This window comes from Numida meleagris, chromosome 2 (assembly GCF_002078875.1).
Source record: "Numida meleagris isolate 19003 breed g44 Domestic line chromosome 2, NumMel1.0, whole genome shotgun sequence".
Classification (NCBI taxonomy): Eukaryota; Metazoa; Chordata; class Aves; order Galliformes; family Numididae; genus Numida; species Numida meleagris.
The window spans coordinates 16,293,943-16,306,061 of NC_034410.1; the positions used below are offsets into that span (position 1 = coordinate 16,293,943).

At 47.9% G+C, this 12,119-nt stretch overlaps 1 protein-coding gene and 1 long non-coding RNA gene across 3 annotated transcripts in view; one reads left to right on the forward strand and one right to left on the reverse strand.

Annotated features, from left to right (window-relative positions):
* On the reverse strand, nt 272-2,447 carry LOC110394251. Its single transcript, XR_002435477.1, has 3 exons — nt 1,257-2,447; nt 1,048-1,154; nt 272-360 (listed from the first exon to the last, which is right to left on the reverse strand). It is a non-coding gene; the product is annotated as an uncharacterized LOC110394251 (long non-coding RNA).
* The window catches only part of ARHGAP21 (Rho GTPase activating protein 21), a 120,389-nt gene continuing 110,989 nt past the window's right edge, over nt 2,720-12,119 (forward strand). The window contains exons 1-2 of one of the 2 annotated variants that reach the window (XM_021388013.1): nt 2,720-2,855; nt 3,691-4,008. In XM_021388013.1, the coding sequence (XP_021243688.1) occupies nt 3,931-4,008 (78 nt within the window). In that variant the 5' untranslated portion in view covers nt 2,720-2,855; nt 3,691-3,930. Of the gene's footprint in view, nt 2,856-3,608; nt 4,009-12,119 lie in introns of those variants that run through there. The other variant, XM_021388012.1, reaches the window with a different exon arrangement.

Here is a 12,119-nt window from a genome sequence, read left to right on the forward strand (position 1 = left end):
GGTTTGGCTGCAATTCTTCTTGGCAGTGCTCTGGAGCACTTTGAAAGCATCAGCATCCAGGGCCAAGTGAGGTAGGTGTGATCGCTTGTGGAGAGAAGATTGAAATAAAAGAAGGGAGGCACTTTGGTCAGAGTTCAGTGTACATGTGGAAGCCAAGATGTAGGCATGACAGCAATGGGATTGATCTCTGCAGCCAGAGTGGAGGCAATAGGGATGTCCACAGAGGAAGAGGGGAATATTATGATACAATTACTAAGAGAACAGCCATCACCAATAATATCCACAACAAATAATGTGCCAGTGCTGGATGGAAAACATGCCTGTATCATGGCTGAAATGCAGGAATCTTAATGCAGAAATCTGTAAAGCAAATGCAGACAATGGTCAGATTATTGTGTAGCTCCAGTCATGGCTTCATAGAAAGCTTTCACTTTGTCTAGGAAGGAACTGCACTATCCCGGAAATATCAGTTAATGAAAAATGTGTGCATCATTTTGACACGCCGTTCTGGGGAGAATCTAATGAATCATCCTCACGTAGGGCACCAGACAGTATCCCTGGGATACGGAAGCTGTTGTACTGATGCCAGTTGGTGCCCTGCATCCACAGCCAGGATGCTCGCTGTGGAGCTTACACTACACACACTTTGGGGAGTTAGCAGCAGTCTGAAACAGAGAAATTGCAGATGTGTCCATGTTCAGCCTGAACTGCTCAGAGTAGACCCTGACTGTGAGATTTGGGCAGACAAGGTCTATAGTAGGAAACATTACTGGAAGGATCACCTCAACAGCTCCTACAGGTGATAATTTCTGAGACCAAATGCGTCTAATTGCCTAGAACAACATCTCTCCCCACTCACTCTTCCAAACCCAGGCCTTTAAACTTGAATCTTTTCCTACTGGACTCTTCACTTTCTAGTCTTCCCCCTATCCCAGCACAGAACACCCAGGGTTTACCGTTATCTCCCATTACTGCCTATCTAATCTACCCTACCAGGTACTCCACACTAATCTAATCTAAGAAGTCCTGTAAGAAATCTGTTCTCACTTTAGCTTCTGTTTCTCTCCACTTGTGTTTTTCTCTAAGGCAGGGCTATAGGTGAGCCAGCTGCCTGTGCAAGCATCTCAGTTCTGGCATGTCACGGCAGGCTGCACCTGGTGAAAAAAGAGCGGGCCTTCAGGATGGCTGGGACAACCAAGCAGTATCTGCTTGGGCAGCGAGTTGTGTTACAGCCCCATTTTTGTGTCATCACTCACCCCAGAACTAGCACAAGAGAATGACTGCAGTGCAGGCCCAGCTCTGCCCACCTCTGCCACTGAAACGAACCAGCAGACTTTGCACCCAAGTGGCTCAGGTGCTCCCAGAGATGCCTGCACCTGCTCTCCTGCGGGGATGATACTCTTTAGCAAGGAGTGATAATAAACAGTAGGACGGTGCTAACACTTTAAGCTGCTGCAGCTGTCTGCTAACAGAATATGTGTCAACACCTTCAGACTGGAAGGTGAGAAAGTGAAATTACAGCTCTCAGTTACCCTAATTCTGCTTTTGCAACCTCTTTTTATTAAATCACTTTCAAAGGTGGCTGAGGGACTCTGAGATATCGCTTGTGTGTTATGGAGCTGAGAACGAGCACCTTTCTGAGAGCTTGCCTCCTCCTGTAAGTTTTGTTGTAACGATGACACCATATTTAGCATGAAAAATTATAGCAGCCTTATGCATGAAAGTCCTACAGATATCCCGGCCCCCGAAGCAAAAACATCTGCCACAAAAATAGAAAACTGTGATTAAGGGGAAGAAAACGAAGTACACACAGTTTAATAAGGATTTGGCACTGCAAATATTCTTTTGATAATTGCACTAATATGACCTTCCAACAGTTAATAATAAGATCTATTCCCTCAGCCTCACCATGAAACAATTTGTGATTCTGGGATCACGTCTCCCTCTGTGATATTTTTGCCTCACTGTTATGTTTTGAACACGAGAGCTGGAGAATTTGATTGGCAATGTAAGAAAAGTAAAAATGGGAGATTTGTCGCTGTATTGATGTAGCTCTGGTGATATAAATAGAGACTCACCAGACACTAAATGACTGCTCAGATAGTCTATTCATGTTTCAATCTGAGACATTTTATAAATCTGACAACTTTCTGCACAGATATTAGTTATGATGCTAATTTAGACTTGGAGCCGGTACTGTGGTTCCCAGAGGAAAAGCGATGATTACGAATACATGGAACTTATTTAATATACATAATAGATTTCCAATGATGTTCTGCAGATTGACACAATGACTACAGTGCAGGGAGCAGCGCGCAGCCAAGCACACAGCTACAGCTCTTGGTTTCGTTTGGGAACAGCTTCTGAACAGGAAAAGTACCCCAGCCGTTCCCCTTTTTCACTGCTCTTTAACAAATCTCCAGAGGTTTTAACTCTGGTCTTTTCCACTTCTTGACAACCGTGGATTGAATTATAAGTTTGCGGAGGGGCTGGATGGCAAATAAATCTTAAGTGTCGTGTGACGACGAGAAACGAGGAGGGAGCTGGCCAGGCTCATCCTGAGCCGCATCCCGCAGGCACCCGCCGGCCTGACCCCGTCCCGCGCGCGGGGAGCCAGGTGCGCGGCGGGACCGGCACGGAGCCCTGCGTCCTCCGTGAGGGCGGAAAAGAGGCGACTCTGGGAAGGCTGAAGGGAGAGAAGGAGGCAGCGGCCGCCGGCACGCCTCGGGGCTCCGCGCTTCCCGCGACTGGGAGTCAGCTCCTGCGCCGTCGGTGTCGTCTGAGGAGGCGGCGGCGGAGGGATTTTCGGAGGGAACAGAAACCGCCAGCTCGTGGGCGGGGGACGAGAGCTCCGGGTACGTGTCGTCGCCACCGCGGGGCAGAGGGGCCGGAACCCCGCGGCCGCCGACCGAGAGGAGCGGGCGGTAGGGGCGGCGCGGCGGGGACCTTCCCCGGGCGGGGGTCCCCGGGACGGGTGGCGGTGGCTGAGCCGCACCGACCCCGCGGGCAGCAGCCCCCCCTTCGCCGACCGAGTCCGGTACCCAGGTGGCCGGCAGCGCGACGGGCGCAGCTGGCGCCGCCTGATGGCCCCCGGGCGGGGGCAGGGCCGGGCCGGGCGGCCGCTGGCTGCCGCGCTTGGGTGGAGCGGCGCGGAGGCCCGAGGGAGGGGCGGCGGGCGGGGCGCGGTGGTCTGATCGCCGGCGGCGCCGGGGGGGAGGGAGGGCGGCGCTGCCTGGGAGCGGGGAACAAAAGCCCGGCTTCGGGAGCGCGGGGCTGCGGTCTTTTGTTGTTGCTTCTTCGGTGGACTGGGTTCGTCGGCGGCCCGCCCCGCCGCTGGCACAGCCCAGGGCCGCGGGACAGGCGGCGGCCCCCGGCTCCCGCCCGCCCCTCGCGAGTTGATCAAAGTTGGGCCGGCCCGGAGCCCCCGGCAGCGCCCGGCCCCACCGCTCCTCTGCCTCCCGCCGTCCCTCCCCGCCCCGCGCCGCTCCCCGTCCCGCTCCGCGTGCAGCCAGGCGGCAGCAGCACGGGCGCCGCCCGCCCCCGCCTCCTTCTCCTCCCCGCGGCCGGGGCTCGGGATAGGAGGAGTTGGAGGAAGAGGAAGATGACGAGCGGTCGCAAATAGCCCAACGAGGGACGGGTGGCGGTGGCTCCGCGCCGGGACTGACACCTCCGCTCTCTCTCCCGCTCCAGCCATGAAGGCGGACGCCGGGGAGCGCCGCTGAAGCCCGGCCCGGCCGCTACCCCATGGCCGCTGCGTGACGGGGCTGAGCCCCCACCTCCGGCGGGGCCGCCCCGGGATCGGCGTCGGCGTCGACACCGCGGCCGCCGCGCTGGGTGTGTGCGAGCGGCTCCAGCGCTGCTTCCCCGCTCCCTTCCCCTCGATGTGGACTCCAGAGGATTTGCACCTCCTTTGTAACCGGGAATGAGATAATGGCGACGCGGTGGGCAGCGGGGCCACCCGGCGGAGATGGAGACACCGAGCCCCCCCCGGGCGGCGCCGGCGGCCAGGTAGGAGCGTACGGGCGCGGGGCCGGGCCGGGCGGCCGCCCTCCCGCCGCGGGGAACGGCTTGGCTGGAGCGGGCTTAATGGCCGCCCCCTCTCCTCCCTCCTCCCGCCCGCCCTTTCTCTCTTCCTGCCCGCCCGCCCCGGAGTTGCTGGGAGTTGGACGCTGGGAGCGGTGTGGGGCTGCGGCTCCCGCCCCGGCGCTCGGGCTGCTCGGCGGGGGCGGCCCCGTTCCTTCCCCGGCCGTGCGGCCGCTCCCGCCCCGCCGCCCAGCCTGGCCCCGGGCTCCGGCGCGGCTCTGTCCTCCGCTGGCACTGGGGTACGGCTTCGTCCCCCCCCATAGCGATAAGCTCGAACCCGGTCCTTCGTAGTGGGAATGTCGGTCTGTGCGCGGCGACCGGCGTTAAACTCGTTCCTCCCCTGGTATTTGTTGCTGGAATGCTTCTTGTGAGTTTAGTTTGAGAACTTGGTGGCGTGCCCCGTGGTGCCACCGTGCGTGTTGGGACAAGCAGCCCTTGGTCTGAAACACGGAGCTTTATCCAGTGATTCCCTCTGCGATCCCTGTTAACAGCGATAAACGTCTGTGAAACAACTGGACTTCAGACCAACAAAACACGCAACAGCTTCAGCCGAGCTGTCCCAAGGTCTGCCTGAAACTTTGTTTACGAAGACAAACTTCTGTGTTTCTGACTTGAAGCATGCCGTGCCTGTGACAGAAAGCTAACTTCAATCTGTGTAGGGCTGTGAAAGAGGCGTCCTTTATGTAGAGTTGCCTTTTGTCTGCTGAAACTGAACTGCAGCAGGCTAATAACCTAGGGAGCTGAGAAAGGGAAGCAGGTTTTGAAGCTGGCAGGTTTTAGTCTGCTGCTATCCTCAGTTCACCCTTTTGCCTTGATTTAAAGTGGCACATATGGTGGTGTAAGATTTTCCTCGCTGCCGTCGTGGTCTCTTAAAGCAGGTGGGTTAGGTGGGGACAGAATAGGAGTTTTAAGTAACAGCAGAAGATAGTAAGGTTTCAGACTTAGTGATAAATTGTTAATTTCTACGTGGATTTCTTGTGTTATTCTTGTTATTGATGTCTTTTTCCGACTGTAGCTGAAAACAAGGGCATATTTGGAGTGTAGCCCTTAATACTGTTCGTGCAGGGTGGGAAGAGGGAAGTAGCCACATGTCGAAGTGTTGAAGTGAAAATCTGCTTTTTAATTCTGTTGAGTCTGTTGGTCTCTTGGCTCTGGCTCTCCTCTGGTAATCCACCTCTCCCTCCTGGTAAGCCCTGATGAGGCTTCTAGCACTTCTGCAGCTCCTCATCTTAAAGCTGTCTAACTAACAGATATGGAATTGTAAAATGGGCTGCATTGCCTGTTGTTTTGCCTGGTATTTTGGCGTTGCAGTTAAATGTTAACTGCTAGAAAGCACACACTTACACTGATAATTGTACACTGATGACTGCCTTAATCACAGCAGGCCTGACATAATCTTTGCTTGAATGTAGATAGCCCTCATGAATGCCTAATCAAGGTCGCAGTGCTTTCTCAGGCACTTCAGTATACATATTCCTGTGTGGCTTAAAGTTCAATTTATTTTTTTAATCTTTTATTTCTTTCACAGAATGGTGTGAAAGGCCAAGAGAGAATGAGGGTTGTGATCTTCTGAGCCTGTGATCTACTGTCAGGGTTCGGCTGCTGGAACAGTTACTGTGCCCAGTGCTGGTGCACTGTACGTGAACAGTCTGTAACTCTGAACTGCGATGTGTATTTGGCAGTGAGGACGTCATTTCTCTTAGAAAAAAAAAATCAGGAAGTGTTTTTAATGAAATTACTGTTTAAAAAAAAAAAAAAAACTCAAGAGAAACCAAAACTCTTGAATTTGCAAAGAAGTTGATAGGGTTTTATGGTGTGCTAATGCTGGCATTAAAGGTATTAGCGTTTGGGGGGAATGATTTAGCTTTTGGGATGCTATCTTCCATACGTTGTTCACGTTGTAATGCGGTAGTCACTCATGCCCATGTCATGTTTAGCTGTAGACCTGCGAGTGCAGCAAGTTGTCATGAGGAAGACCCCAAGCGCAGCCTGTGTTCATCGGGGCGAGGCGGTTGCAACAGAAGTTAGGATTTCCAGCCAGTCAGAGGTTTTCAAAGCATACAGCTATAAGCATCAGGGTTTGGTAAGACACCGGTTGGACAAGGGAAGGGAACTTGTGAGCAAAAAGCTCTTGCTTCTGTTCTCTTTGCACACAGGGATGGGAAAACTGCAGACATACAGTTTGACTCCTTTAGTGCGTATGTGAGTAGATAATTTTTTTTGTTGTTTGTTTGGCTGCCTATTTACTGTGATATTATGTTCAATTTTTGTCTTGCTTTTCCATGATTTCTGTTTTTCACTTTTCTTTTTTCCTTTTGCCTTGACAGTACCTGGTGGTCTCTCTCACTCTAGAGCCCTGCACGGAAATCATTGTTGAGAACAAAGATTATGCATTCAGGCTTGCAGCGCTTGTTCAAAGGGACAGATCACGTATTCTGGGCTCTTGGGGGAGTTGGCAGAGAGGGCCAGGGACTCTCAGGGCTGTTTGCCATTCTTTTTGAAATCTGACACACATTTGCAAATGGGAACAAGAATTGCCGAGCTTATGTTCATGAGGACAGATAAGTGAGAGTGTGCTTTCTCTTGCTTTTAGGTTGCTAGCCGTATGCTATCTCCATTTTGTCAGGTTGTAGCGGTGTTTTGCCGTCGAGATTAAGCCCTGCTGAAGTACGAGCAGTACAACCTTAGTCACAACATCACATTTACAGGCTTGTCCAGATTCAAGGCTGGCACTGGCTTCTTTGTTAGTGTAAATATAAACTCCCTTTCTCTGCCTACTGCTTTGCGTTTACTTAACAAAACAACAACAAAAAGTATCAGTTTGTGGTGCAGTTTGCAGTAAATCTATATTGAAAAGAAATTCAAAGATGTTAAAATATAGGATTGAAAAAATATAACTGCGGCATTTGTGGGTTTAAAAGGCAAACTTTATGGTAAAGCATTGTTTCCTCTACTTACGAATACTAAAAAAAAAAATACTGTATCGGTAAATCTTACTAAGTTTTTGATACTTTTCTGTTGGAACTCATTTGAACATGTTTACTTTTTAAAATTGGAAATATCTAATACTTCAAAGAAATTTGGACTGTGTGTTTTTCTTGCTGACTTGTTAGGAATAGGAGACTGTCTTTTAGGATTCCTGGGAGTTTCTGTATTGGACAAATAATTAGGGGGTGCATTTCCAAAGACTACAATAAAAGAAAAGTTAGTTTCTTTCATACTTTCGGAAGTTCAGTATTTGTGGTTAGAAATAACAGGGGAAGGAAAAGTTCTATGATATTTTTCTCTAATACCTTATCAGAGGGAGCAGAACTGCGTAAGTTGGACAGGTCGGGAACCAGAGAAGGGCCACGATGACAGTAGAAATAGAAGATGACTGGCATTTTCATGAACAATAATTAGTGGACTGTGCTTACTGTTTTACCAGCCTAGCTGAGATGACATCGGTAAGCTTGGAGTGGTGACACCCAGGTGTTATGTGTCTGCTGTAGGAAAGCAAACACTGGAGGGCTGTATTTAGATGCTGCGTGTCAGTCTGTATATAATTACACCTGTAAACATGTGAGCTGCTCTGGAACTCTCTCTCCGTGGAGACCAGTACCTTTTCTATGTGTAGGGGCATAACTATGACACAAAGAGGTTTAAATGTAATGTAAAAACTCAGAATTGGTGAAAGGCATTCATAAGGTCTTATATGTAAAATAATACACAATACTAGAAAGAAAACATTGTTAGAAATGCCTGTTAGTTGTGGTGTTAGAGAACTCTGCACAAATATTGTATCAAGGGAGAATAGATTCAATATAGATAGCAGTGTTACCAGAAAGAATGATCATCTTAACTATTCAAAAACCTGAGTCAAAACCTGTTTGTTCATGCAAGCCTGATGCTGGCTTCTGCTCACATTCATCAGAATAAGCCTAAGGTAATTTGACAGAGCATGGACCTCTTCTGTAGGGAAATGTTACTAATTTGGTAAGTGATAGTATAAAGCAGCAAATTATTGATTTCCTTCAGAAAAGGAGGGGATGTGCCTTCAAGTGTGGCTGCGCCTGGCAATTTAGTTGTCTGAAGAGTGAGTTCATGCTTTCCATAAAGACACCTTTGTTTGTTGTACCACATCAGTAGTTGTCTGAAAAGTAAGAACTTTTGGAAGAGAAGCCCGATGGACTGGAGAACACCTTGAACTGTACCAGTGCTAAATAACTGCATTTGCAGTATACAATATAGGTGTTAAAGTGGTAAATCATAGAATAGCTGGAGTTGGAAGGACCCACAGGAATCAGCAAATGCAACCCCTGGCTCCACACGCGCCCCAAAACCCAAACCCTGTGTATGAGAGCAGTGTTGAAACACTCCTTGAACTCGGGGCCGTGCCCACTGCCCTGGGCAGCCTGTTCCAGCCAGAGCCCACTGCCCTCTGGTGCAGAACCGTTCCCTGACCCCACCTGCCCCTCCCCTGACACAGCTCCATGCCGTTCCCTCGGGCCCTGTCGCTGTCCCCAGAGAGCAGAGCTCAGCGCTGCCCCTCCGCTCCCTGTGAGGAGCTGCAGCCGCCATGAGGCCTGCCCTCAGTTCCTCTGCTCTGGGCTGAGCAAACCCAGGGCCCTCAGCTGCTTCTCAGATGTCTTGCCCACCAGACCCATGACCATCTTTGTAGCCCTCTCTTAGATGCTCTCTCATAGTTTTATGTCCTTTACATACTGTGGCACCAAAACTGCACCCAGTGCTGGAGGCGAGGCTGCACAGAGCAGAGTGGGACAACCCCTCCCTTGTCTGGTGGCAGTGCTGGGCCTGGTGCACCCCAGGGCGCACTGCTGACTCATATTCACCTTGCTGGCAGCCAGAACCACCAGACATCTTTTGGTGAGGCTGCTCTGCAAGGCTCTCATCCCCCACTCTGTGCACGTATCCAGATTGTCCATCCCAGGTGCAGAGAGAATCTGGTACTTGCCCTTAAACTTCATGTGGTTGCTCAGCCCTTTGGTTTTGTCAAGGTCTCTCTGCAAGGCCTCTCTACCTCCCAAGGGAGTCAACAGCTCCTCCCAATGTAGGATCCTCTGCAAACTTCCTTAGTATGTATTGGAGTCCAGCGTCCAGATCATTTATAAATACTTTAGAGAGAGCTGGCCCTAAGGTGTTTAGCGGTTTTATCAGACAGCAAAGCACTGACTTGACTTTTTTTTCCTACTATAAGTTCTTTTAAACAGTCCCTGTTATTAAACTAAATGTGAAAATAATATCCCTGCTCCTTCTGATGCATTATCTCTTGTCTGTGCTGTTTACTTGCATACACAAAAAAACAACCGAGTAAACTGTTGGGAAAGAGAAGGCATCTGATGACACTTCGGCACTTTATCTGGTACTACTTGAATGCACAAAGATGTCATCTTGTCAGTGGATGACTAAATTGTAGCTCAACAGAACTGTAGCTCAGTATTGCCTCTGGAAAAGGTAAAAGCTGATTTTTTTAATTTTGTGAATATGTGCGTCTGTTGCTTTGCAGAGGAGATGATGAGAACATGAATGTGCGCAGTCTGTGAGCATTATAAAACAAAAATCTTTCTTGTATCTTTTCCCAGGGAAACTTGTGTTGCAGTATTTGATTAACCTGTTAGGAATATATCTTGGTGCTTGTAGCTATTTTTATTCTTTTGCTGTAACAACTGGAAGATGGAGGAAAATGAAGCTTTTCTAATGTTAAGTGGCTGTGTTGTTCTTCATTGCAGTTGTTTGTATGTTGAATTGCAAAGGCTAGGAAGCAGCATATAAAAACTTAGGAAATGATGTTAAATGAAAACGGATTTATTTCCTGTTGTTAATAAGAGGTCATTGTTTCTAAAAAGCCTGACTTAGCCCTGCTGCAAGTGGCGAGGCAGTGTAACTGCTGTTGAGACTGTGTGTCAATGGACAGGACTCCAGGAGTTGTTCTGAGCTGTGAGGTGTGGCTCCTTCATTGCAGAAGACAGCAATTCCTGTGAGCTCATAAAGTCCTTGGGTTTAGCTTAGTGCTACAGAGGAAGAGTTTGTTTGCCTCCCCTAATAGGTCATCTATATAGTAAATAATGTGTTGTGCCAGGCATTATACATAAACACTGGATGAGAGTTACGCAGTCTGGTCGGATTGATGGATAGTGGAAATAATCATGTCACGCTCTGCCTGTTCATTATACAGAATGCACATTAATGTAAACTGTGTGTATTTTTCCTGTCTAAGCCCTTCTTATGGCTTCTGACTTTTAATGTTTTTTTATGAAGGCACTTAAAATATTTTTTCCACATCACCAGTAGTAGATAAATGCCATAGAAGTGTAAGTGCAGGTGATGGATGGGAGCAGCAACATCAAACAGACTTTGTGCTTCTCCTCTCAGAAGCTCTGCGCATCTTGTAAACCTGAAGGTGCTAAAGAGAATGCTTTTAGTCTTATGGTAGCAAGGTGGGATAAGCTGTTCCGTGTATGCAGATCTTAAAAACTTCCAGGCCTTCTTCATTGGAAAGCTTTCCTCTGTGTCTTTGTCTTTTCTGTTGTTTTTAAACGGGATGGAAATGTGCTTTTCTTTCACTGGTTACACTGGAGCTCCCTGAATTGTTATCTTTTTTCTTTTCTTTCTTTCTTTCTTTTTTTTTTTGAAAAGGTGAAGCAGTTTTCTGAATTCACTCTTTGATCCCTGCTGTTAGATTTGAAGAAAACTCTTCTGGGGAGATGGTATCTACAGTCTTTAAACTCTGTTATTCGCTTGCTGATAGGCAAAGCTATGGGTTTTGCTCTCTGAATCTCTTTATTTGTATAGTGGAGATAGAATTGCTCCATCTTCCTGAATGTCTGTGCCCTATTACAGCTTTGAATGCCATCAGCAAACTGTGTTCAGTGGGAAGTGCTGCTGCTTTTCCTGATTTCTGCACAAAAACTTGCAGTTCAGAAAGTGTTTATGAGTATAGTGTTGGGAGCTGTTGCTGCAGCTCTCTGAACAGCACATTGTTTGAGAGAGCCTGATTTGGATCCTGGTAGGAAAAAATTTGGTGCCGGGCATGGGAAGAGGGGCTGTGTGGGCTTTCTGGAGAAGTACCAGCAGCTGTTTAGATTTTGACCCTTGCTTGCAACCATGAGCATACACCTTTGGAAGTGTAGGTAGTAGGCTTATTTATGTTTCTTTTTTTTTTTTTTTTTAATTTCCTTTTGCCAGCAGCTGCTGCTTTGCTGAGAGTGAATGAGGAGCCTCCTTAGGGGCCATGGCTAATTACAGCTCAGCTCTTGGTGGAGGGGTGCTCTGCAAGATAGACAGTTTTCTTTTATGTATGTGGTATTTGCATAATGTGTTAGGACACACTGTATGGACTGCATTAAGCACAAGCAAATACGCTGTAGGGAATAATCTTGCACTGGCATCAGTGGGCTGCCTAGATGACCTAATCCTCCGTATTTTTAATTTTGAGTTTTGTTCTTTTTATTTTTCCACTTGGAAGGACAGGGAAGAGAAAGAAGAGAAAGCTTTGAATTTTATTGAGAATAGTGATGTTAAATACTTCCGAGTAATGATAGTAGTTGGTACACATCTGTTGAAAAGAGAAATGTGAGCTTGCATTTGAGTTCATCTTGTGGTTTTACTGATGGAAGTGGTAATGTGCTCTCCTAGTTATATGTTTCTACATTTTAATGGAGTATTATTTCATATTGAAACTTAATTGCAAATCACCCATCCTTTAAAAATGTATTTTATTTTCTCCTATTCTGTTCTGTTTTTTTCATCTAAGTATTTAGGACTTCTCATACTAAGGAGTTGATGGGAATGTAAGAGAATTAAAACTATCTTGGCTGGGGGAGTCAGTGCTGCTTAAATCAGCAACATTAACATTGAACATGTAGATGTCCTCCAGTTTAAATTTCTGTGTGCTTTTTTTTATTTCAAAGTGCAAAGACAGAAAGGGTTAAAATACAGATACGTTTCCTGGGGGTGCTACCTGTTTTGCCCTAGAGGTGAGTTCAAGGAAAATAAAGACATTTCTAGAAGCCCTTACAGATTATTTGGCTTATGAC